Source organism: Patella vulgata, chromosome 5 (genome assembly GCF_932274485.2).
Source record: "Patella vulgata chromosome 5, xgPatVulg1.2, whole genome shotgun sequence".
Lineage (NCBI taxonomy): Eukaryota > Metazoa > Mollusca > Gastropoda > Patellidae > Patella > Patella vulgata.
The window spans coordinates 65,791,445-65,816,310 of record NC_065883.2 but is presented as its reverse complement, the minus strand read 5'-3'; the positions used below and the strand labels follow the sequence as shown (position 1 = coordinate 65,816,310).

Sequence of the window (24,866 nt, the reverse complement as noted above, 5' to 3'; positions counted from 1 at the left end):
ATTTTACCTCAAAACATATTAATGTAACATACAAGAAAATTAATTGCATTGAATTTATTGATAAAAGTAGGCGCCTTTAGGGGAAGATGGAATAATCCTCATTATTTTTAAATTTCAAATTTATTAGTCAATCCGTCAAACCGGAAACACTCCTGCATGATTCATTGGCGGAAGTTTCAAAGGAAAACAGTCAGAAAAGTTTCAACGAAATTTTCCAGGGAAATAGTATTTTCAATTCTCAAACAATCTAAAATTGTAGGATATAATTTTGACTACTTGATTTTTAAATTGTAGTTTATAAAATTAATTTAAAAGCATAAAACTGAGAGTCTCTACCAAGCACAATCCATCGTTTTTACAGCTTCAATTTGTAAACCTAACGCCGAACCCTTCCTGTTTCTGTTTCTGTATTAATACCCAGACTTACTCAAAGCTGAAAGATATTTTCCAGATCGTACAAAGATCTAGTGTTGTGCAGCAATATAGGCCTACTGGTTCACTAGTAGAGTAGAAGTAGAAACTTAGGAGGAATCTAGGATAGGCCTCCGATAGGTAAAAAAAATAAAGGAAACCTTGTCTCCTAAACTCTTTTTCAGACTCAGAGTCTTTCTTTGGTTAGTTCAGTTTCAGCCCAGTCCAGACAATTTTCGAAAACGACTTTAACAGCCTTACTTGGCTTTACTAAAGGCTTTAGGAATGATGGTGGGACACTGTCCTCTAAGTTACTCTGACCATTCCTGTTCGTCCAGATAGTAATAAGTAGCAATATTAAAATACTGCTCTACCCCAACCTCTGATCTAAGGCAATTTTGGAATCCTTACCTTCTACTTGTCACCATTATTCTTCTTTTTCCGCCAAAAGGAACCATTTCTCGCCACATCTGACACAAATTTATAATAATTCAACACTATTTTCAAGTAAATAGCAGATTAGTTCAATCATATTTTGTTCATGTTTTTTTAATCACAAAATTGTACTTGAAAATATTTTTGAATTATTATAAATTTGTGTGAGGTACGGTATGGCGAGAAATGATTCCTTTTGACGAACAAAGAAGAATCACAGTGAATAATGAATTGTAAGGTACCGTCAAACGGGGTGAAGTTGGCCATTTTTTTTAGTTTTTCAAATATATTCTGATTATTGCTCATACCAGTCTGGAAATAATTACCTGTAAGCTTATAGACTGATTAGTTAATGGAATGTAACAGTTACTTATAAGACTGTTATATTCCAAATTTTCAGAATATGGAAAAATGTATGTGGCCAAGTTGACCCCACACCATGGGGTGAACTTGGCCGGACTCTAACCCTGCAGTTTTTGATGAAGGTTATGTGGGCGTGCATGAAAGAAATTGTAAAGTCCACTTGATACAAACCATGTTATTTGGGGACTAACAAATGGCAACCCTGGACTTACTTATTTTCATGTACCAGCTCGAGTTAGTTAGAATACGTGCCAATCGATTCAATGACCGACCTTGTTATCTATATTTCCGGATTTGAATACAAAAGAAAACTGTTTCAATAACTTTTAATAAAATTAAACATTTTTCATAAACAAAAAAATAAATTTGTTACATATTATTTCATTTTTGGCACTTTGGTATTTAAAAAATAATGTTGATAAAATCTGAATAAAAATTGAATTGTTACATATTTCATTGTTAGCACTTTGGTAGATTAAAATTAATATATTATTATATAATTTAAATGTAAAATGACTGTAACAGTGCGATTAAAACAAGTAAAACGTCTTCATTGTAAATTATATCCATCAAAATTAACTTGAAATTTATGGTGATTTCTTTTTGATATGGTTGGGAATGGCAACACTTTAAGGATATCAGCCCACTTAATAGTATCAATGTCTTCTTTTATTGGTGGCACAAAGGTATTCGCAACTCTCTTTGACTTTCGCAGGAAGCTTATAACATAAAACAGAATTTCATTTTCTCTGGATTCGTCATCATCTGATAAAGTGGTATCAATAATACGACCAATGTAATGGATACATCGGGATTTAACAAGATATCGAACGATGACCCATTTGCCAACAGCGACCTCAAAATTATCATCAGGAGCGACAGAATCATTTGACGATAGACTAGAACAAGATGATTCGTCATCAGAGGATTCAAGATTACTGGATGCAGGTTCTTCTAAAACATCCTTTGTTTTCTTACATTTGCTTGATGATGGACCACCAGTTTCCAGATCATCAGCCGATATACTCTTTCCAGGTTCAACGGATACACGTTTTCGGCGAATAGTAGGTGTTTCTTGGCTGTAACGAAGATTATCTAATGAATTAAGGAATACATCAGAAAAAATATCAACACGAACAGTATTATTGGTTGTATTTGGTAGTCTGTCAATTACTTCTTCTCTGTTAAGTGGGAAGATGCCAGTTTTTTTGAATCCACTAATGATATTGGATGACATGGTAGTGTTTCTGTCAACTAGTTTCTTTAGAAGTCTGGGAAAAACGTCTTTTGTTATACATGCAGCCTTACGTCCAGGCCCTTCCTTCCATTCAGTGAGAATTGACCTCCATGCAACCTTGACAGATGAAAAGACACTCACATCTAGTGGCTGACACAGGTGAGTACTATTAGCTGGGAAACAAATGAACTCAATGTTATGTTCTTTACAAAGTTTTAAAACTTCAACTGAAAAATGGGATGACAAATTATCCCCAAGAACAACTTTTTTCCCTGGAAGATCCTGTGCCCATGGCAGGACAACACTTTTAAACCAATCTGTAAAACAGACATTATCAAACCATCCAGACTTGGACCGGTTATATCTGGCATTTTTTGGACCTGATTCTGTCCAAGTGTTCATCAGATGCTTGGATCTATAAACAACATATAGTGGAAGTAATCTACCAGAGGCAGTGGCAGTAAACATAAGTGACGTCGAGGATTTTGTTGAATTCATAATCCTTTCAGGATATTTGGATCCTCTACGAAATATACATTTTTTTTTTCCAGGGTCATCTGTCAGATTCGTTTCATCATAATTCAGAATATTACTACTTGGAACATCAGCTAAACTAGCCTCAAGATTGTCGAAATATTGATTTAATGACTCTGCCGACACCTCTGCTCGCTTAACTTTTATATTTTGGCAAAATCGAGAAGTAAGCCTGCCTTTGTGACGTTTCACAAAGCAATTCACCCAGTCACTGCTCGGCAAGTTGTTCTTAAACCTCTTCTCAGTTCTCTTACATTTATCAAGATATGACTTTACAATGCAACGGAAATCAAATGCATCTAAGGGGAATCCCCATGTGGACAACAAAGTTAGATATTCAGCAAATATTAGTTCTTCTTCGGAGTCGAAGACAGTCTGTCCACCATGTTGCTTATTGAACCTACCAGCAAGTCGATTCTGAAGTGTGCCTCTTGGTATTCCGAATTGCTCACAAGCCTTTCTCTGGCTGAGAATCCCCCTCTCACAGGCTACAATTGCTGTTTGAAGGCTCTCGGCGGAATATTGGCAGAGCTTCCGACTTTCTGGTTTTGGGGTATATCGTCGGGGCATTTCTGAAAAGAAAAAAAATGGAGATTACACATGTACAGCACACATGAGAGAAATCTGATATAAGAAAACTCAAAATTTATACATAAATTATGTATTGGGGTGAAGTTGGCCAGGTCGCCAAGGGTGGCCAACTTCACCCCAATTTGTGGCCAACTTCACCCTGTTGCACTAAATGACCCACGTGTCCTTGACCTTGGCCTAGTCAGTCACAACATAACTCTTGTTTGTTCAGGCATTGGACCCATGATACAAACTGTGCATTCAAGCTAAAGCACTGGCTTTTATTATTATCCCTAGGTCTAATTATAATCTGTCCACATAAATCCACTTTTTTAAATCATTTTCTTAACTAAACATAAATCTTACCCAAATTGTAGAATAAATTTCAAAATTGGTACACAGCAAACTTCCACTGTAATCTTGTACTAAATAACCTTGAGTAGATTAAAATTCTGGATTGGCGAGAAAAAAAAGAACCGAAAAGAAATATACCGAAAATGGCCAACTTCACCCCGTAGGCCAACTTCACCCCGTTTGACGGTAAGAGTTCCAAAATAGCTTTAGAATGCTGTGGGAGTAGAGCGGTATTTTCATAATGCAGCTCATAAACAGGTACTGTCAAAGGACAGTGTCAAATCAGACTCTTCCTAGAGGAATTAATAATAACTATGCACCACGCCCTGTCTTTGATTTGCTTTGTTACTGGCTGTCCTTTCTTCGTTATCTGGGACTGGGAAATATTTAATCCGTATTTCAAAATCATTGACAAAATAATAATGTACTTTATTTACTAACCTAAAGTTTGAAATTCAGGCTAAGCTTATTTACCACAAATATAGGCCAACTTTTGTACATTGGTCTACTATTTTTTGATGGTTGTTTTTCCCAGGTAATAATACACATAACACTTTTTCTTTTGTTCTGGTACTTTCTGTTCCTTGTGATCAGTTGGGCCTTCACAGTACCGTAGATTTCCGTCAATTACACTTTACAGTCTTACTATTCTTTCTTTCCCCTTCCCAATGTAGGGCGGTTGGATGGTGGAATGGTTAGCAGGTGCGCTCTGTAATTGAGTCAACTGGCGTAGTTTTGATTCCCCGGTTGTTGTAATAATGGGTAGGGTCGCCTGTCCCACTGCTAAAGACCCCTACGCGCAAGTGAATTATTGAATAGTTTGTGTCAAGTGGACTTAAACTCTCTCTCTCTCTCTCTCTTGCCGATCCCTATGTGATACCAATGGTCATTGGTCATAAATTCAGACTGCAGGTTTCTTATAAATATTATTCTTCAGGTTGTCACATGGTGCTAGCCTTTGTGAATTGTGTTTTTGAATTTTTGATGGATTAAATTATGGTTTTCTGGTTTTGCAATATGATCAGGCTGTCATATTGATTGGTTCATTCTGGTAACGATATAGTGTCCTTATATGAATTGTCCAAGGGGCTTAGATTGTTCCACACATCACCAGATTATTTATTCACCACATACAGCTCTTTTCCGCTGTCAGGTCACCCAACTTTGACATATCATATATTTCTCTTGGGTATGTTATCAAACACTCTGATAGGTTTGTAAAATCGTTTTTACAAGGTTGGTTGCTTAAGTAGCAGAGCACAATGGTAACTTTCCAAAACCTTGAATGATTTGTTTTTACTCTATCAAAGTTGCCCCAGTCTATTCAACACCAGTTGTGTAAATATGATATCTTTAATTAAAGCCACTGATCTCATTTGCAGTTTTTGGTATAATATCTAACTTTTCATGGCTTACTCCACCCTAATATGTAACCAAATGGATCATTTTACATTTAATTAAACAGGCATTATGTAATAGCTAAATCTGCCTATTGCAGGTCTTTCTTTAGGCCTTACCGGTAAATGTTATATAAACTATTAATTAAACATTTATTAACATGAGAAAACTATAATCAACTTCCATTGCCATCAGATGGGCCTGATCTTCAGTAGATTAAAACAGTTTGGCCATTTAATGATTTAATTTAAAAATAGAGTCACTAGGCTAAGACTCGTATTACCAGTACGGTTGTTACGATCAACGCTCAAATCTTGTCAAAACTATAGCTATTAATAACTTTGCTCAAAAGAAAGTAATTTGAATGAAATATTCACTATATTAAATTTGCATTATCTATTTTTGAAACATAGCAAGAACAGCCATCTCTTTATCTAAATGTTACATAATGCCCCTTTAAGTAAATAAATCAAAATATCAGCAGTAGGTAATCTCCCGGTTAGGATTCTAATTTTAGTCAAGATTATAGGTACCTCTGGCTTGTTGACCATTTCTCATTTATAATTTATAACATCTGCAGAGGATGTCTGAATGTTGACAAATTTTCAATTTAGAATAAATCCCTGGTTGTACTTGACAAGGAGTAGGGTTGCCTGTCCAACCTTGTGGCTTTTCTCCGGATCCTCCAGTTCCTCCCACTGCTAAAGACCTCTATGCGCAAGCGAATTATTGAAATAAAATTAAACCATATGTTAGTCCCGAAATGACCTAGTTTGTGTCGAGTGGACGTTAAACCCCATTTCTCTCTCTCTCTCAATTTAAAATATCTTTTCAAATACTGATTGGAATTGTACATTTTCGACTGATATTCTTTCAAGAGATTCAACTTTCACAATATTGTAGTTTATAAAAGAGATTAAAAATCTCTTAAACATACATTATGTAAGAGTTAAATCTGCCTATTTCAGGTTTTTCTTTAGGCCTGAAATGTTATCTAAATTATTAATTAGACATTAATTTACTTATTTAGACCATAATCAACTCTCGATGTCATTGCTAGCCTGCGATATTTATTGGATTATGATCCACTTTGTTGCTCAACTTTCATTCATGATTTAATCATGAAATGGATAATCGGGACTATATAATGATGATCGAGGCTAGGCCGAAAATTCAGTTGCTAAATTCTCGGTTCACAGTGGATCAATTTGACTGAAATTTTCAGCAAATTCAGTTTACATTATCTAGTTTTTAACTATTATAATAGTGAGAACTGCCAGCTCTTTATCTAATCTCACATAATATCTCTTTAGGAAGTCCCCAAAATATGAGGGTAGGTACAGGGGAAAATAGCTTGCTCTGATGTCTATTTTACATGTATGTACTTAACACCAAGTATCTTATATATAACATTTGAAGCCAGAAAAATGCTCGGCAATAAGCAAATTAACTTTCACATAATGCCTCTTTAATTTGATAGCTGACTCGATAAACGCCCGGCAATAGACAAATTAGTTCTCTCATAATGCCTCTTTAATCTCATAGCTCCCTGGATAAATGCTTACTGTCCTGCGATCATGTACATCAGTGTTGCGATTAGGGATGCGTTACGAGACCAGCCATCGTACCAACATTTTGAATAAATTTAAAACCAGTGTAGTTCATGTTTTAAAATTCTGCAGCTCCGATACACAGAAAACGCCCGGAGGTACGTACCGTTGGAATTATATTACACAGTATACGTCCCTGATTGACGAACGGGGGTGGGTGGCTGAATTGTGTAAAGCCAGCACGTTAGATCACAAGGTCTGCCATTGAGTCAAGTGGTGTGGTTTCAATTCCCCACTTGTACGTGACAAGGAGTAGAGTCGTCTGGTACAACCTCATGAGTTTTCTCTGGGTCCTCCGGTTTCCTCCCACATGCAAGCAAATTATTTAGATAGAATTGAACCATATGGTAGTCCTGAAATGACCTAGTTTGTGTTGAGTGGACGTTAAACCCCATTTCTCTCTTTCCTTGGTAATTTGCCGATCTGAAATAAAATTTAACCATATGTTAGTTCCGAAATAACCTAGTTTGTGTCGATTGGAAGTTAAACCCTCTCTCTCTCTTGGTTGTCAAGTACTCTTCTTTTGTTACAATAGTAAAAGATGTGCGCTACTTCTTCAAACAGTGATAACTTCACTCAGAATATATTCAGTTCCCATTCGAACTATTATAGCAAGAATAGACAGATCTTTTTAGAAACCATACACAATGCATCTTTAATGGTTGATTACAGTAATTATTAATGACTTGATTACAGTAATTATTAATGACTTGATTACAGTAATTATTAATGACTTGATTACAGTAATTATTAATGACTGTTGACGACAATGAACAGTTAACACTAGCCTAATGAAATATTTGATCAATGTCTGCACCGTCTTAAAAAGTAGTATTACATTTGAAGTTGAAGTAGTCTGATTTATATTTACTTTACTTGTATGGTCATTAGGGTATTTTCACCATTAGATACACAAGACGTCTATCTATAACTTACTACCTCTCTTCAAAGTGCACTGACAGGTGGCTGAATAATGACTCGTAACTCAAGGACTTGAGGTCCCAACTCACTCCCAATGAAATTCCCAAGGCTGTGGACACCTGCCCTATATAGTCATATGCGTGGCTGTATTTTGACGAAACCTGGGTTGTATGTTGGATAGGTCATGTGTAGTTTATGAATAAATCTAATCATATAAATAAGATTTTGAAATATTTATACACTCGCCTAACAGACTGCACTATTCAAATTGTTTTTGAAAAAGTTGACCATTATGGAAACAACCATTCAGTAGTTGGTTATCGAAGACGAGTATGTGGAAATGCCGCTGTCTGGACAAAATTCTTCTACTTTGCATTGCACACATACTGGTAATCACTGATAAAGAAATAATAACCATCTATTTGGTAAAATTGACCAAAGTTTGGAGTTGATGAGACATTGTAGCTTAAACCTCATTCTATTTTTAAAAAAAAAAAACTTTTTATTTTACAGTCTCTTGAAAAGAAATAGTTGCCAAAGGCAAAATGATTTGTTACCTAGTTTTTTATTTTAAATAGTCAATGGTCCAGATTGGTGTAACAATGAATATAAATGTTATATATCTCTTTTTTAGATTTGAAAATCAAGATGCCAAGAGCCAAGGCAGCAAGTAAGGCTGCTCCAGGTAATATTTTCAATTACACATAGAATAATTTCCATTTATTATTTCAAAGTGGGAAGTTGACAATACATATATTTATTTATAATTAATAGAATATATATATAAACTATATTAAAGAAAGACACCAAAATACTAATTTAACGGCTAGCGCTTTCTGTTCGTACTGAACATCTTCAGGCCATTTTTATTTATATATACATAAGTAACACATCTACTCCCAAAAGATGGTTTAACTGTGAAGGCGATGAAGAGAACACCAAAACGTAGCCAACAGAAAATCATAGTTTCTTTTTTAAAGCCTTGCCGTCTGTGTTATTTCAGCTGCAAAGAAGGCTCGTGGCCCTAAAGCTCATGCATTAGCAGAAACCTTTCCTAATGGTGAAATATTGAAAGACACAATGAAGAAGGAATGGAGATTGGGAGATGTGATTGGTCAAGGAGGTTTTGGTTTAATTTATAAAGGTGATATTCTATAAGTAATTTGTAATTAATAGCCTCCAGAGATTGTTATTTATATCTTCAGGTTTACATTATGTATTGTAACTCATATTAAAGAAGCATTACATGTATGTAAGATTTAGATAAAGAGCTGTTAGTTCTGGCTATAATAGTTTAAAAATAGATAATGCAAAATGAATATATTAAAAATTTCATTCAAATTACTTTATTCTGAGTGAAGATATTAGGCTTTGAAGGTTTGACAAGTTTTGTGCACTGATTGTAGCCACTGTACTGGTTGTTCAAGGATAAGCCTTGCTTCATTATTTTTAAATTAAAATCATTAAATGGCCGAACTGTTTTAATCTACTTAAAATCGTACATATAAAATGGCATCGAGAGTTGATTATGGTCTTCTCATGTTGATAAATGTCTAATAGTTTATATAACATTTAAGGCATAAAGAAAGACCTGCAATGGACGTATTTAGCTCTTGCATGATGGCTATTTAATGTGTCACCAAAATAATAGGGAGTCGCAATACCTCAGTGGGTAAGCACTGGCTCACTAACATAGAGGTCCTGGGTTTGATCCTTGGGATTGTTCAGCATGGTTGACCCATGTCAGTGATGCAAAACAGTCTGTCAAGGACAGTTCCAAATCGTTCAGAAGGAACAAACAACTGAGGTCTTGTGTACACATTGGCATGCACATCAAAGAACCCCATTTCATTTCATTATTAATACCAAAATGATAATTCTTTAATTTCAGCCTCAGATAAAATAGGAAGTGTTGTTAATGCTAATGCTGAATATGTAGTAAAAATTGTAAGTTAACCATTCAATTCAATTCAGTTCCAAATCCTTTAAAAGGTTTGCCATTGACTCATGTGGTGTGGTTTCAATGCCCCGGTTGTACATGACAAGGAGTAGGGTCGCCTGTCCAACCTGGTGGGTTTTCTCTGGGTCCTCTTGCATTCTTCCACTGCTAAAGTCCCCTACGCACAAGCGAATTAATGAAACAAAATATAACCATATGTTAGTCCCAAAATGACCTAGTTTGTGTTGAGTGGACGTTAAACCCTATTTCTCTCTACCTTTTAACTATTTGAATCAATTAATTTAGCGTTCAATAATTTTGTGGTGCCCACAATATGAGTGATCAATTTTACGAACCTGGCCATCACTTGTTTACATCCAGATACATGTATCTGATGTCAGACAACATCGATTGGCATCACAAAATTTTCTATACAACATATCAGTGACCTTCAATTATGAGTAACAAAATGCCGACCCTAACCCTAAAGTTATTTTGTAATTGATGTCTATTTTCAGGAACCAGTTGCAAATGGGCCATTATTTTGCGAATTACATTTTTATCAGAGGGCAGCTAAACCTAATATCAGTAAGTTTGTTGGATTAGATAGTTTTCTCATAGTCATATGTAGATAAGAGACAAAATGATGATGCTGAGAATTTTAAATGTAGACGGCCATAACTTAAGCTTCAATTGATTTATTTTAATAATTTCTGAATCAGTATTCTTTTAGAAGACTACTTATTTTTGTTGTGTATGTTCTGAAAGTCTATATTAACCCTTTTAGTCTCAGGGAGCCATGGTAGCTCAGTAATAAGACGTTGGCTGACTAATCTGAAGGTCCCATGTTTGATCCCTTTGGCCAAGAAAATTCATCGGGATTTTCCAGCGAAATTCCCCTCTGCCAATGTTGCAGGACAGAGGGCCTGGCAAGGAACAATGTATAGTCGTTCGGATGGGATGAAAAACCAAGGTCCCATGTACACATTGGCATGCACATAAAAGATCCCTTGGCAATTGGAGTTCAATATATAGCAAACTGTATGGTGTATGCCCGTCTTTATTAGCTCAGTCGGAGCAGACCCAATAGGACATTAAACCCCATTTCATTTCTTTTAGTCTGAATTGTGGGGTGGCTGGCCTGTTGTTTAAAGCATGCGCTTTAGAACATAAGGTCTGTTATTCAGTCAAGTGGCATGGTTTTGATTTCCAGCTTGTAGGTGACAAGTAGTAGGGTCCCTGACCATCCTTGTGTGTTTTCTCCAGATCTTCCAGTTTCCTACCAGGTGCAAGTAAATTATTGAAATGACATAGTTTGTTTGTATCAAGTGGAGTTAAACCTCTCTCTCTCTCTCTCTCTCTCTCTCTTTAATGAAATAAAAGATACATAATTTTTGTTTGTATTACAGTTGATGATTGGATAAAACAGAAAAAGTTAAAATATTTACCTGTACCCAAACTCTGTGGTGCTGGTACACATAATAAAAATAGTAAAACGTACAGATTCTTGGTCATACCTAGGTATAGCACAGATCTACAGAAACTCTTTGAATCTAATGGTAAATCATTCTCCCACAAGGCTGTTTATAGTATTGGTTTGAGAATGGTAAGTTTTATATTATTATTATGGATGATCTCTGATGTTAACCCATTTTTGACAATAGCGAAACAACTCGCACCAAGTGACTCACGGTAGCGAATAAACTTGCGGACCCATCATTCTTTGCAACAGCATTAGCGAACAAAAGCACCAGATCAATCAACAGATTTCTATTGTGTTTATTTCATAAATTAATGGTGATTGAGTAATAAAAATAAAGCACTCAATGGCAAGGAATGTTATATTCGCCAATTATCGAATAAAAAACATACGTTTAAACAAAGGATCTTCCAGTATATATGTAATAGGTCAGAGGTGAAAATTCACACCGTATCAATGACTTTGGCAGTATTCCATTATTTTCACGTTGTCACTTACGGCTAATAATTTTATGATATGAAGAGTAAAATGGAATCAGATTTTTTATGATTTACTGCCAGGCATATTGTAGAATATGATAATGTCGAAGAAATCAACTATTTGTTATTTTTTTTGATGTTATAAATTATTATAATGCGAAGAATACGAATACTCGAGCCGAAATCAAGCATGTCGCCGCCATCTTGGATACGGTGCGCTTTCAAACAGACGATAACACAAAACTTACGGCTAATAATTCTAGACTTTGGAAAACTAAATTGAATCATAACTTTTGGGATTTAATACAAGCTACATAGAAGAATATTACACTGTCGAAGATTTCAAATATATATTTTTATTTTCGACGCAATAAAGCAAAGAAGACGACCATATATCCAAAGAAAGGCATAAATGTTTAAATGCCGATAGCGATGAAGTGACCGTCACTTGGGGTGATATTTCTTTTTAAAAGTTATATTTACATTTACTTTGAACACTGCTGCCAACGTGCGGGACTATATTTGTGTTCTATTTTTAAAAAAAAATTATTAGGGGATACTTGTTCACGTTATTTTACCATTATGACAGAGAAAAGTCATAATTTTAGTGGAACTGACTTTTCAATGTTATTTATAGTAATATAATTTCTACTTTGTAAAATTGAATTTTATATCATTGGAAAGAACACGACAATCTGTACATTTTTGTAACAGAGTATTTCTATGTATAGAAAATATTTTTTTAGTTATTTGCAATTTTGTAGAGGGTATTAGGATTAACAATAATCCACTAATTGGCTTAGGAAATGGGCCCTGCTGATTTAATTAGCTTAGGTTTAGGGTAGCTAATCTTTTAATTGGCTCAGGGTTAAATGGGTTAAACTAGTTATAATTATTGTCTTGTGTCTCATAGTACTTTATTCTGAGCAAAGTTATGACTGTTTGAAGATGTAGTATTTAGTATAGATTGTTTATTATTGTAGTAATGGTACTTGATAATCGAGGCTTGATTATCCATTTTATTGTTAAATTTTTGTTGTAATCCATTTAAATCTCACCCATCTTGCGAGTTAATTATAGGCTTGTCATGTGATCGAATAGTGTCTGAATAATAGTTTATATAACATTTTAACCCAAAATAAAGACCTGAAAAAGGCAGTTATACTAGTTGTTTACTAGGTGTTACAGTTCTGAATCATTACTTCTTTAATAATTGGATGGTTGGATGACCGAATGATTAGCATGTGTAGGCTGTATCATAACATCTGTCATTGAGTCAACTGGCATGGTTTCGAATCCCCAGTTGTACGTGACCAGGAGTAGGGTCACCTGTCCAACCTTGTGGGTTTTCTCCGGGTCCTCCCGTTTAACTCCCACAGCTAAAGACCCCTATGAGCAAGCGAATTATTGAAATAAAATTGAACCATGTGTTAGTCCCGAAATGACCTAGTTTGTGTCGAGTGGTCGTTAAACCCCATTTCTCTCTCTCTCTCTTTAATAATTAAACAACTGCATGTTCTGCATTAGAGTATGTCCATGTGACGTATGAGACTAGGAAGACTGATTGGTGGAACCCTGCTGATCGTTGAATCAAAAGCATTTGTAAATGGAATTGCATATACCACACTACTTTTCTGTAGTTTCTGTGACCCTAAAATCTACATTTACCAGATTATGCATCTGATAGTTTATATCTTTTCAAATTTAATTTTTCATCTTGTGCGTTGATTTTATGTTTATTTTATTCTATACTAGAAGAATGCCCGGCTTCGCTCAGGTGTCATAACCCCGAAACCGGAAGTGGTAGACTAATGCCACCTGGCCTATGTTACTCCCCTGTCCGAGCTACCCTTATACCCCAAATTTCAGACTCGGAGCAGACCTAGTGTAGCCGCCAACCCCGAACAGACAGACAGACAGACAGACAAACAGACAGACAAACGACAGTCACAAATATTAGTATAGATTATTCTTTTAGTTAGTTGCCTGGAAATTGAATATATGCATGATAATGATTAATGTTATTTTGTTTCTGTATTGTTATTTTAGATAGATGCCTTAGAATATATGCATGAGAATGATTTATTGTTATTTTAGAAAGATGCCCTAGAATACATGTATATAAATGATTTATTGTTATTTTAGATAGATGCCCTGGAATACATGCATGAGAATGATTATGTACATGCTGATATTAAAGCAGCTAATATATTACTAGGTTATAAAGATGGTAAAGTACTCAATGATCAGGTGAGATAATTACTGTTTTTACCTGGAAACTAATGTCTACACCTGATGCTCATAAATCAGTCAATATGTTTTCAATCATATAGTTGTACTTCTATGTTTTGCAAATGTTAAAGCGAGAATTTCATATTTTTAAGTTATATTTTTAAAATGTATTAAAATAAAGCCTTAAAATATATGCTATGTGTAAACAGTCCTACCTTGTTAAAGAATAATCCTATTAATCCTATAATTCACTATTGCCAGTTGAGAAATTGGCAAAAATATCATTTTCAACTTCAAATTCAAACATTTGAAGATAGCTATTCCATGGTGAGGGGGGGGGGAATAGAAAAACAAGGGAGGTAATTGTGTTATTATTTCCGGTGTGAATGATTTATAAGTGTGATAATGATACCTATGATCGTATAATAGTGAGTTGACAACCTATTGAGCAAAAAACATAGAAATAATTATGTTTTGACTTTCTTAGAAAATATGAAATTCTCGCTTTAAAGGAGCTAAATCTATATTCTTTGGGACCTAGAAATGGACACAAATGGACACGCATATAATAATGTAATATGAGTGTTTATAAACTGATTTACATTCAATCATTTCTGTAATTTCTAATCAGTTATGTTTTCTGAAATATGTGAAGAGTCCAAATTGAATGGCAGTCTTTGGCATCTGGTTATTCCAGTCTACATTGGTAGTGTTCTCCTCTGGGGTATCTTTAGCCTCGTTCACTGGGTCGCTGCATTACAAATGGCACTCAGAAGCATCCTAGCATGCAGTTCGTGTGCCAATTTTAAAATGATCATTTTGTCTTAAATATTGGATATCGTAAGACCTTCTTTTCCCGGTAAGATAACAACATCAATGTTGACCAATAACTCCTGTTTGCAATGCCGAAGACTATGGATGATATTGAGTTAGAGACTTGCCTCCTTTAATTGTATTGTTTACAATTTCTTAAACATGGTCGCTCAAATAAATTAGTAATTGTTCTTCCATAAGTATGTGTTATAGTTTATTGTTACTAATTGACTCTAAAGGATTATTACTGTCTATCTACTTTATTGTGTTTTGTTATACGCCTACATTGAAATGTGGTCGTATATTGTTGTCGCCATCCGTCCGTCTGTCCCGCGTCCACAATTGCTTGTGAATGCTCTATAGGCTAAAGTTAATATCCGATTGACTTTAAATTTATACACAGTGTTTAAGGTCATGAGACGAAGAAGCCTATTGATTTTCAATTAATTTTTATGACTTGAACAGCTAAATCCATGATGTTAAAAGTTTCGTATACTAAACGTTAGCATGGGGCAGAACTTTATAAAAACCAAACAAATTCTAATGGTTTTTGATAATTATTTAATGAGTTGTTACCAGGGCTGTCGGTAATTTTTCACAGATGATTAGCAGCACTGCTAATCAAAAAGTCCAATTTTGGCAAATTTGATTAGCAAATTAAAAAATTGATTAGCAGTTTTTCAGTTTCAACATAAAGCACCTAAATAACAAGATTATTTTAATTGTCCCCCGCCTTTCGAAGAAAGCAGGGGACTATTAAAATGGGTTCGTCCGTCTGTCTGTCTGTCTGTCTGTCTGTCCTTCTGTCTGTCCGTCTGTCTGTCCGTCCGTCTGTCTGTCCGTCACACTTTTTGGGACACAATAACTCTCTTCCTAATTGAGCTAGAATGTTCAAACTTGGTGTATGTGTTTATTAGGTCAATGCCTTGATGGAGTTCGAAGATGAGCATTTTCCGCTTAGGGTAAGCAGAGATAAGCAATTTGATTGGTTGATGCTTTGGGACACGATAACTCTCTTCCTAATTGGGCTAGAATGTTCAAACTTGGTGTATGTGTTGATTAGGTCAATGCCTTGATGGAGTTCGAAGATGAGCATTTTCCGCTTAGGGTAAGCAGAGATAAGCAATTTGATTGGTTGATGCTTTGGGACACGATAACTTTTAATTGAGCTAGAATGTTCAAACTTGGTGTATGTGTTTATTAGGTCAATGCCTTGATGGAGTTCGAAGATGAGCATTTTCCGCTTAGGGTAAGCAGAGATAAGCAATTTGATTGGTTGATACTTTGGGGCACGATAACTCTCTTCCTAATTGAGCTAGAATGTTCAAACTTGGTGTATGTGTTGATTAGGTCAATGCCTTGATGGAGTTCGAAGATGAGCATTTTCCGCTTAGGGTAAGCAGAGATAAGCAATTTGATTGGTTGATGCTTTGGGACACGATAACTTTAGTTCTAATTAAGTGAGATTGATGAAACTTGGTGTATAGTTTCATTACAGTAATACCTTGACTAAGTTTGATAATGAGCATTTTCTGCTCAGGGTAAGCAGAGCGATACGCAATTTGATTGGTCGAGACTTTGGAAGTAAAGATATACTGTTTGATTGTTCAATACTTTGTAAAAGATAATTTGTGATAAATTTATATGTGTCCTCTAATTATTTTCCTATTTCGGCGGGGGACATCAGCCTCACTGTTGGCTTGTTTTAATTGATAACAAATGATTAGATTTCATTCTTAAGATTTTTTAGAATTTTAGCACTTCTACAGGTAGCTGTGAACATTTCTGAATGAATGTAGACTTTTGGTTAGGCCTTATGTCTGAAGCCAATTCTTGGCAGTGGCTTCTTATTTCTTCGTTAGAAAACAATTTCGTCTGCTTTTTATCGTGTGTTATTAGTTTTGTTCAATCGGAAGCATGCACGCGATATAAACAATAATAGTTGACGTGAATTCTTACTTTGATTTCTCATTTTACAATACGTTTACACATATTTATTTTTTATATTTTATTTACAATACGTGGGGGATACACTGAATTTATTTTTTTTCAAATTGAATACTGATATAATTACTCGAAATTGACATGTCTCGCAACGTGAGTGGTACTACTTGATTCCCTATTTCCGGTTTAATAGTCCCGATTCATAGAGTTATGTCCCTGTATTATATAGTTTAATGAATTGAGTCTGGGTAGTTCGAGAAGAAAATGTCACATGGAGAGTTCCGTTTTGTTTATAAAATTTATTTGATATTTTATACACGTTGAAAGTGTTGAAAAATGTAGATAAATCTTTGTGTCAATATCCAAAATGACAGGCATATTAATGATTCGCAGTTACTGCGAATCAAAAACTTAGATTTTAATTTTTGATTAGCAACGGACAAAATATGTATCGCAAATTGCGCTGCGATACTGGTTGTCGGCAGCCCTGGTTGTTACTCTTAATCAGATTTTAATGTATTATAAATGTTTCATTACCGAAAAAAGTAAAAATATGCGACAACTCTTGTTGACTGCCCGGACGATATAGCTGATGTGGGCTTATGTTTCGTTGCCTGGCAACCTATCTTTTATATTTTGATTGCTATCTGTGAAAATTCTCCATATAATCAATAGTTTTAATTTGTTGCCGATTATTAGATGAAATAATCAATGTATATTTCAGATATTTTTAGTAGATTTTGGTTTAGCGTTTAAATATGTTGTTGATGGTAAACATAAAGAATATAAAGAAGATCCACGTAAAGCACATGATGGTACTGTAGAATTTACCAGTAGAGATGCTCATAATGGTGTCTGTAAGTAATCTTTATCAAACAAATTTAATATCTTTATTATCCCGCACTGAGAGATATTGAATCGGCTCCGTCCATCTGTCCATTTTTCAGTAGGGATCCACAGTGGCTAAGTGGGTAAGATGTTGACACGCTAACCTGGAGACCCTGTGTTCGATCCCTGCATTGGCCGAGAAAGTTCATCGGGACTTTCCGGTGTGGTTCCCCTTATCAGTGGTTAAGGATAGAGGGCCTGTCAAGGGACAATGTATAGTCGTTTGGGTGGGATGAAAAACTGAGGTCCCCTGTACACATTGGCGTGCACATAAAAGATCATTTGGCAGTTTGAATTCGATATAAGAGTAGGCCATAGGGCTGCTGTCCGGGCAAACTTTCCCTCATAGCACACTGTATGGTATATGCCCGTCTTCATTATCTCAGTCGGAGCAGAACAGTTGGACGTTAAACCCTGTTTCATTCATTCTCATGAACTGTTCAAAATGTCTTTATGAAACTTTGTAAACACATCAACTTATTATAGTAGTTGTGCCTTTTGCATTTAAGGCCTAAAGAACTGTGTCTCCCAAATATAATTATGCTCCTGAATTGTGAATCAGATACCCGAAGGTCAGCCAGGAAAATGGAGGCACATTAAAGTTATACTCCGCTGGCCGTGGATAGAAATTTTGAACTTTTGGGTGTTCTGATTCCGTTAAAGGATATATGTATATTCCATTTCCTGTTTTGTGAATTTGATGAACTTAGGAGACAACCAGTCTCAGTTTACTGCAGAAATGAAGGAATTAAAATATTTCCGAGAGTTTATATATATAATTTTATATAATTCAGCGCCATCAAGAAGAGCAGATATAGAAATATTAGGTTATTGTTTATTACAATGGTTATGTGGTGTTCTACCGTGGGAGAATAAACTTGATGATAAAGATTATGTTCGAGATGCTAAAATAAAGTAAGATATGCTCAACTATTTATTTACAATTTATAGTTCAATATTATACTTTTGGTAATCGGAGGACTCGGTGACAGAATTGTTTAATGTTTAGATCATTAGGTCTGTCATTGAGTCAACTGGCGTAGTTTCAATTGTATGTAACAAGGAGTATTGTCGACTGTCCAGTCTCATGGGTTTTCTCTGGATCCTCCATAAGTTAATGAACATTATTTCAGTCCCAAAATGACCTAGTTTGTGTTGAATGGGTGTTAAACCCCATTACTCTCTTTCTCTTCTGGTAATTTGTTCACAAGATTAGACACAATAAAGTGTCTTGATTCTAGAATGAGTTTCAAAATCATAGGCTTTAAAAGTTAAGACTAAAATCTGTTGTACTCAGTCATTGTTTTATATGCTGCTTGATGCTGCCCCATCAGTATTTTTATCAAATGATTGTGATGTATTGTAATAGGCCAAGAATTTGACATTGAAGACAATGTGTGGATAATTACTGGTCTGAATCCATGAGCTCAATTATCTCCCCTTAGACCACATACAGCTTTGTTACTTATTTGAAATTCATCAAAATTTTAACTTAACACTTTGTATGTGGTCTATCTGTCCTTAGACCCCATACAGCTTTATTACTAATTTGAACTTCATCAAAATTTTTACTTAACAGTTTGTTTACAAGCAGTGTTATTATTAAATTATTTTATCTGTTGTAGATATATGAAAGATATTCCAACATTAATGAAAAAATGTTTTCCTGATGGTGATGCTCCAGGTATGATAAGTAAAGAGTTTTATCAAAGAAAATCGGTTATTTTAATGTATGACTCTGACTAAATGAGAAACATAGGTACAGAAAAATAAAACACAGCAAGTCTTAAAAATTTTGAATTTAAATTCTGTATTCAGAAATGTATGCATTTCTCTTAAAAAATGGTTGATAATATACACCATAACAATTTTCTGAAAAAAGCAATTGATAATAACTGACACTTACAAAGTGAAACTCAGTAGCAACCAACAAATTTCATGCATTTCTGATAATGTTTCTGCTTTGAGCATCAGAGAAATAAAAGTAAGCCATTTTTCAAATCAAATAAGTTGGAAATATCAAAATTATTGAAAACGCCGCGATAGTGTGGCCTTCATACATGTTATTTAGCCAGTACAGGTCATTTATTTATTATTTTGTAATTATGTAAAAATGTAATTATAGAGCAGCTGAAATCAACAGAGAAAGAAGGGTACTATTAAAATGGGTTTGTCCATTTTCTGTCTGTCTGTTTGTCCATCACACCTTTTGTAAAACAATAACTCTGCTTCTAATTGACATAGAATGTTCAAACATGGGTATTAGATGTTCATTAGGTGGATGTATTGACAGAGTTTGATAATAAGCATTCTATGCTTAGACTAAACAGTGTCATTTCTCTATGCTTTGGAACACGATACGAGGAGTGATAAGCGATTAGATTGTTCAGTCCTTTATAAATATGATAAATATGCAAGTGTCATCTATTTTTTGGAGGGGATTGAGCGAGGGGATATCAGCCTCACTGTTTATTTTTAAATTCTGTATAATATTCTGTTTTAGATGTGATCAGTACATTCCTAACAGCTGTAGCTAAATTAAAATATGATGATAAACCCAATTACACTCAGTTGAGACAGATATTACGACAAGGTTTGAACAAAGTTGGAGTAAAAGATGAATGGAAATTAAATTTATCAATAGATGGTTCTAATAATAATGTTTCACCCAAGAAACGTGCAAAAAGCCCTAAGAAAGCCGCTGCAAGTCCGGCCCCTAAGAAAGCCACTGCAAGTCCAGCCCCTAAGAAAGCCACTGCAAGTCCGGCCCCTAAGAAAGACACCGGAAGTCCTGCACCTAAGAGAAAAGCAGCAAGTCCAGCACCAAATGTACGTTTAACACAGTCAGATATTTTACAACTTTAATTCTGATATAATATTAAAAATTGTACTGAAAATATGTACACGATCCTCTGTTTTTTGTCCCATCCGAATGATTAGACACTGTTCTTGCTAGACTCACCATTCCCCACCACTGACATGGGGGGAACCAAGCCGTAAAATCCTGAGGAACTTTCTCGACCGTCTTCGGAATGAACCTGGGACCTCCTGGTTAGCGAGTCAGCGAGTAACCCAGTGTCTTGCTCACTGAGCCACTGCAGCTCCCTACTTTTAATAAGACATGTCATGTTTATTTAAAGCCACACAAAAAAAATATTCTGGTTCAAATATACTGTCGTGTCATCAAAAATGGGCCGTATGACACATGTTTATTTTTAAAAAATAAAAATAAAAACAAAGTCAATAATTTCTACAACCATGGGAAACACTATGGACATTCACGATTGGCAGTGGATAATCGAATGGTAATTTATCTTACAACAAAGATGGCGACAGTTTTACCGTCAATATGCCTTACCTTCCCCGAGAAATATGACTGGGAGAAAGAGATGACCGAAAATATTCTCTGCGGGTAGATTAGACTTTGATTAAAATCACCAAATAAATCCATGCCTTTAACAATGAGTACGATATTGATACCTTTTAGATTGTAAATCTACTAATACTAATAATAATAGTGGTCATCAAAATAAAAACCGCCGGATTTGAAAACATTTTCCCAGGAGTTAATGTAGATAATAGATGAAGTCCCGGAATTATTTGGACGCTATTTCAAATTCTTATTTATTTCTTGTTTGTCTTTTCAAGAGTTTAATAGATATTAAATTTATAATAATTTTGTTTTTTTTAAATATGAAAAATGAGTTGGATTTTGACAAAATAAATACAAAACAAAACAAAAAAAGGCCCCCCTGCATCAATTTTTTAAAAGGATTGTCTGAGATTCAGAATTTTTATTTTGTGTGGGCTTATTTAAAGAGCAAGCATACTTCACTCATACAATCATACATGTATAACACCTGTCACATATAAAAATATCTTTAAATAGAAATTATTCTCTCAATTTAAATACAATTAATATGATTTTATTAAACCAGTCAATTTCTTTCTACAGAAGAAAGGAACAAAGAGAAAATCAGAGGATCCACAGGCCTCAACTTCAGACAGCCCATCAAAACAGAAAAAAACAAGTGGTCTGACACCAGCTCAGAGACAAATTTTAGCTAAAATGAATGGCAACAGTAAACCAAGTCCCTCAAGCAGAGCTAAAAAATCGGCACCAGCACCCAAAGTAACTAAAAAATCTCCCGAAAAGCCTTCTGTGAAATCCCCAAGTTCTGGTAAACGACAACGTAAAACTATTAATTACGTCGACGACGAATCTGATGAGAATTTATTTTCTGAAGAAGATGAGGATAGAGATTTAAATGCAGATGATTTCAGTGAAGACGAGGATTTTGAACCGTCTCCCAAAAAATCTCGAGCTTCTACACCTTCAAGAGCAAAGAAATCTACAACAGATGAAAGATCGCCAGCTAAAGGTTGGAATTTGTGTTCCGTGGTTTAGGGTAAATTCTTAGTTAGATTGACAGTAGATTAGAAAAGTTGTATGCATGGCTTCTGTGGAGGTGACATAGATTTTATACTCAATACAATTTTGCAAGCCGATGTGCACTTGGAACCTCGGTTTTTCATCCCATCCGAAAAACTATACATTGTCCCTTGCCAGACCCTCTAAAATTAACATTTCTTTTTTGGTTTTTCAGAAAGTGCTTCTAAAAATGGGACCAAGCGTGTTGTACGTAGGAAGAAAATCAATCAAGTCGATGCTGAAAGCCAGACATCACCTGCTGTCACTAAAAAGAAAAAAAGATGAAATCTACTAATGGTGGTTTATTTCTTTAGTATCAAACTGAATATATAAAATATTGACAGCTTTTTGTACAATTTGTATAGTAAATAGATGATACCCACACTCACCATGCTGTATATCAAAGACATCAACACAAGTTGATAAGGTTAAAAAGTTATTGCCCTTGATTGTGTTGTAGATGCTTGTTAATACTGTATTTAAATAATATTGTACGGTTAGAAGATTTTGCTTTTTACTTACATAAAGAATCACACTTTGGCAGCCTTTATAGACAGCTCAGACCACTTAACTGCTGTGTACGTATGGTTGATTGATTGCCTGGCAACCTGACTTACAGTTAGCTTTGGTTTAAAATATTTTATTCAATTGTTAGTCCTTCATATATTCAAAGTATACAAGAAGGAGTTAAAAAATAAAGCTTATACTAATCCTTTCGATTAAATATAAACTTTCATAAATAGGAGGGAAATGTCATAAAATCCGTACAAATAATGAATAAATTATATTTAATAATAATGTTTTGTGCTTAAAGGAGAACTACATCAGACTTATTAAATATTTTGATCATTATCTGGTGCGTGGCTGTGATGTTATGGGAGGCAATCCAGGCAATATAACACAACAAAACATATGCTAGGTAGCTACTTCATGCGGCTGAAGATGAATAGGTGATATAAAAATAAAATGTAGTTCGATCAAAGTTGGTTTGTTTATTTACTGTAACAGACAGTTCTTCTTATATCACAGCCAGTCTGTTATTATGTCTGAATTACTGGTGAAATAGTTTGCATTTGGGATCTATTTTAATGCAATTGCTGGAATTCTCCTTTAATTGCTTCAAGCTTTAATGAAAAAAGTCCAAACTTGAATATTTAAATATGTATCTTGTAACTACATATTGCTTGTTCAAATGTTGTATTATGTCATATAGAAATGAAATAGGGTTTAACATCCTACTGTTCTGCTCTGACTGGACTATAGAAAATAATGAAATACTGATCAGCTTATGTTTAATTCTGATGAATGACATGGCTAAGTGGGCTGTAGAACATGTTGGCTGAGTGGTCTGTAGTACATAGTTGCTAAGTGGTCTGTAGAACATAAGGTCTATTATATTTGTCTGTGCCAGTAGTCATAGGTTTGATCATCAATAGGGTGCTTGATCTTGCCTTTTGTGATTTTCTCTGATTAATCTTGTTTCCTTTAACTTCTAGAGACCATATTACTTAAATTATGTAAATAAAAATTACAATGTTAGCCCTGAAGAAACAAATAGATGTACCTCATATTTCTCTATTTTTTGAAATCTATCAAAAAAATTTTGTAAGCCATGTGTAATATGAACTATTTTATTCAAGATTTGTTCCTTAATATGTAGCAGTATTTCATGTTATTACAATACCAGTTTATGTTATAAATGACAAGAGGAGATGTAAATGTTTATATTAAAGGACAATATTGGTGTCAGTCATTATCACATATATGATAGAACTGGTTTAACATGTTCCAAATATAATTTTTACACTTGTCACTAGAAAAGAGAAAACGAAAGAATATAGAAAAAATCTGTGCATTACCATGTTTTGATTAAGTATAGAATGAATAAAAACAAGTGAATGCACAGACTATTTATATTTGTCTCGTGTTCTCTTATCTAATGACATTCAATTACTTTTTTGAATTGTCAGATATCCTCATATCTTCTCACAGTCTCACATAACAACTTCTTGTCTTCGAAGGAATTGTTAGTGAACAGAAATTCACCCGTGTGTCTGTTATCATTCCTCACTTCAGTCAGTTATATAGAAGGATAACTTGTGTTTTCCTTTTGTGTTCGTCACTTCCTTTTGTAGAAACCTTCATTACGCATCTATGGTAGCAATGATCTCTGTGTTAACATTATATTTGGAACGTGTTTAACGAGTTCTATCACACATGTGATAATGACTGACACCAATATTGTCCTTTAATAACTAGTTTGTATAGAATCAACCCCTGTACATCAATCATAATCTTCATTGTATCACTCATGTGTATGTATATATATATATTTCTGTTGATATACTGAATATAGTGCTCATTTATGTCATTTTATTTAAAGTTGTTGTTGTTAATGAATCTGGAGGGTTGGGTGGTCTAATGCATGCACTTTAGATCATAAGTTATATTAATAGCTCCAACCTCGTGGGTTTTCTCTGGGTCCTCCGGTTTCCTCCCACTGGTAAAGACCCCTAGGTGCAAGCGCATCGTTGAAATAAAATTGAACCACGTGTTAGTCCTGAAAGGATCTAGTTTGTGTCGAGTGGAGGTTAAACCCCATTTCAATTCTCTCTATAGCTTGTCATTGAGTCAACTGACAAAATGAGTAGGGTTGTTTGTCCAACCTCAGGGGTTTTCTCTCTGTATCCTCCGGTTTTTCCCTTCTGCTGAAGACCCCTACGTGCAAGTGAATTATTAAAATAAAATTAAACTATTTCTTAGGCCTGAAATGACCTAGTTTGTGTCGAGTGGACCTTAAACCCTATTTCTCTGCCTGTAAATGAG

General features: G+C 34.7%; 2 protein-coding genes across 5 annotated transcripts; one reads left to right on the top strand and one right to left on the bottom strand.

The window, feature by feature from the left end:
• The first annotated feature begins 162 nt into the window (after nucleotides 1-162).
• On the top strand, nucleotides 163-24,416 carry LOC126820421 (serine/threonine-protein kinase VRK1). 4 transcript variants are annotated; one of them, XM_050548369.1, is made up of 14 exons: nucleotides 168-255; nucleotides 6,848-7,010; nucleotides 8,468-8,518; nucleotides 8,837-8,977; nucleotides 9,725-9,780; nucleotides 10,291-10,360; nucleotides 11,182-11,378; nucleotides 13,877-13,981; nucleotides 17,445-17,577; nucleotides 18,403-18,523; nucleotides 19,234-19,292; nucleotides 20,112-20,437; nucleotides 21,564-21,990; nucleotides 22,216-24,416. In XM_050548369.1, exons 2-14 carry the CDS (start codon nucleotides 6,860-6,862, stop codon nucleotides 22,323-22,325), a joined length of 1,947 nt encoding a protein of 648 aa, XP_050404326.1. In that variant the 5' UTR covers nucleotides 168-255; nucleotides 6,848-6,859; the 3' UTR covers nucleotides 22,326-24,416. The 4 variants fall into 4 exon arrangements, with proteins under 4 accessions (XP_050404327.1, XP_050404326.1, XP_050404328.1 ...); XM_050548371.2 differs by having other exon boundaries at nucleotides 177-255; nucleotides 6,985-7,010; XM_050548370.2 differs by lacking the exon at nucleotides 6,848-7,010 and having other exon boundaries at nucleotides 163-255.
• LOC126820424 (uncharacterized) lies at nucleotides 1,082-4,092 on the bottom strand. The gene is made up of 2 exons (XM_050548378.2): nucleotides 3,917-4,092; nucleotides 1,082-3,552 (listed from the first exon to the last, which is right to left on the bottom strand). Exon 2 carries the CDS (start codon nucleotides 3,548-3,550, stop codon nucleotides 1,760-1,762), a length of 1,791 nt encoding a protein of 596 aa, XP_050404335.1. The 5' UTR covers nucleotides 3,551-3,552; nucleotides 3,917-4,092; the 3' UTR covers nucleotides 1,082-1,759.
• Nucleotides 24,417-24,866: the final 450 nt, after the last annotated feature.

Bases quoted from the DNA above. Each gene is read 5' to 3' on its own strand.
- LOC126820424 (XM_050548378.2), bottom strand. From the start codon at position 3,550: ATGCCCCGACGATATACCCCAAAACCAGAAAGTCGGAAGCTCTGCCAA.
- LOC126820421 (XM_050548369.1), top strand. From the start codon at position 6,860: ATGCTTACTGTCCTGCGATCATGTACATCAGTGTTGCGATTAGGGATG. The intron at 11,379-13,876 runs GTAAGTTTTATA...TTGTTATTTTAG, and splicing joins ATAGTATTGGTTTGAGAATG to ATAGATGCCCTGGAATACAT. The intron at 17,578-18,402 runs GTAAGTAATCTT...TATATAATTCAG, and splicing joins AGATGCTCATAATGGTGTCT to CGCCATCAAGAAGAGCAGAT.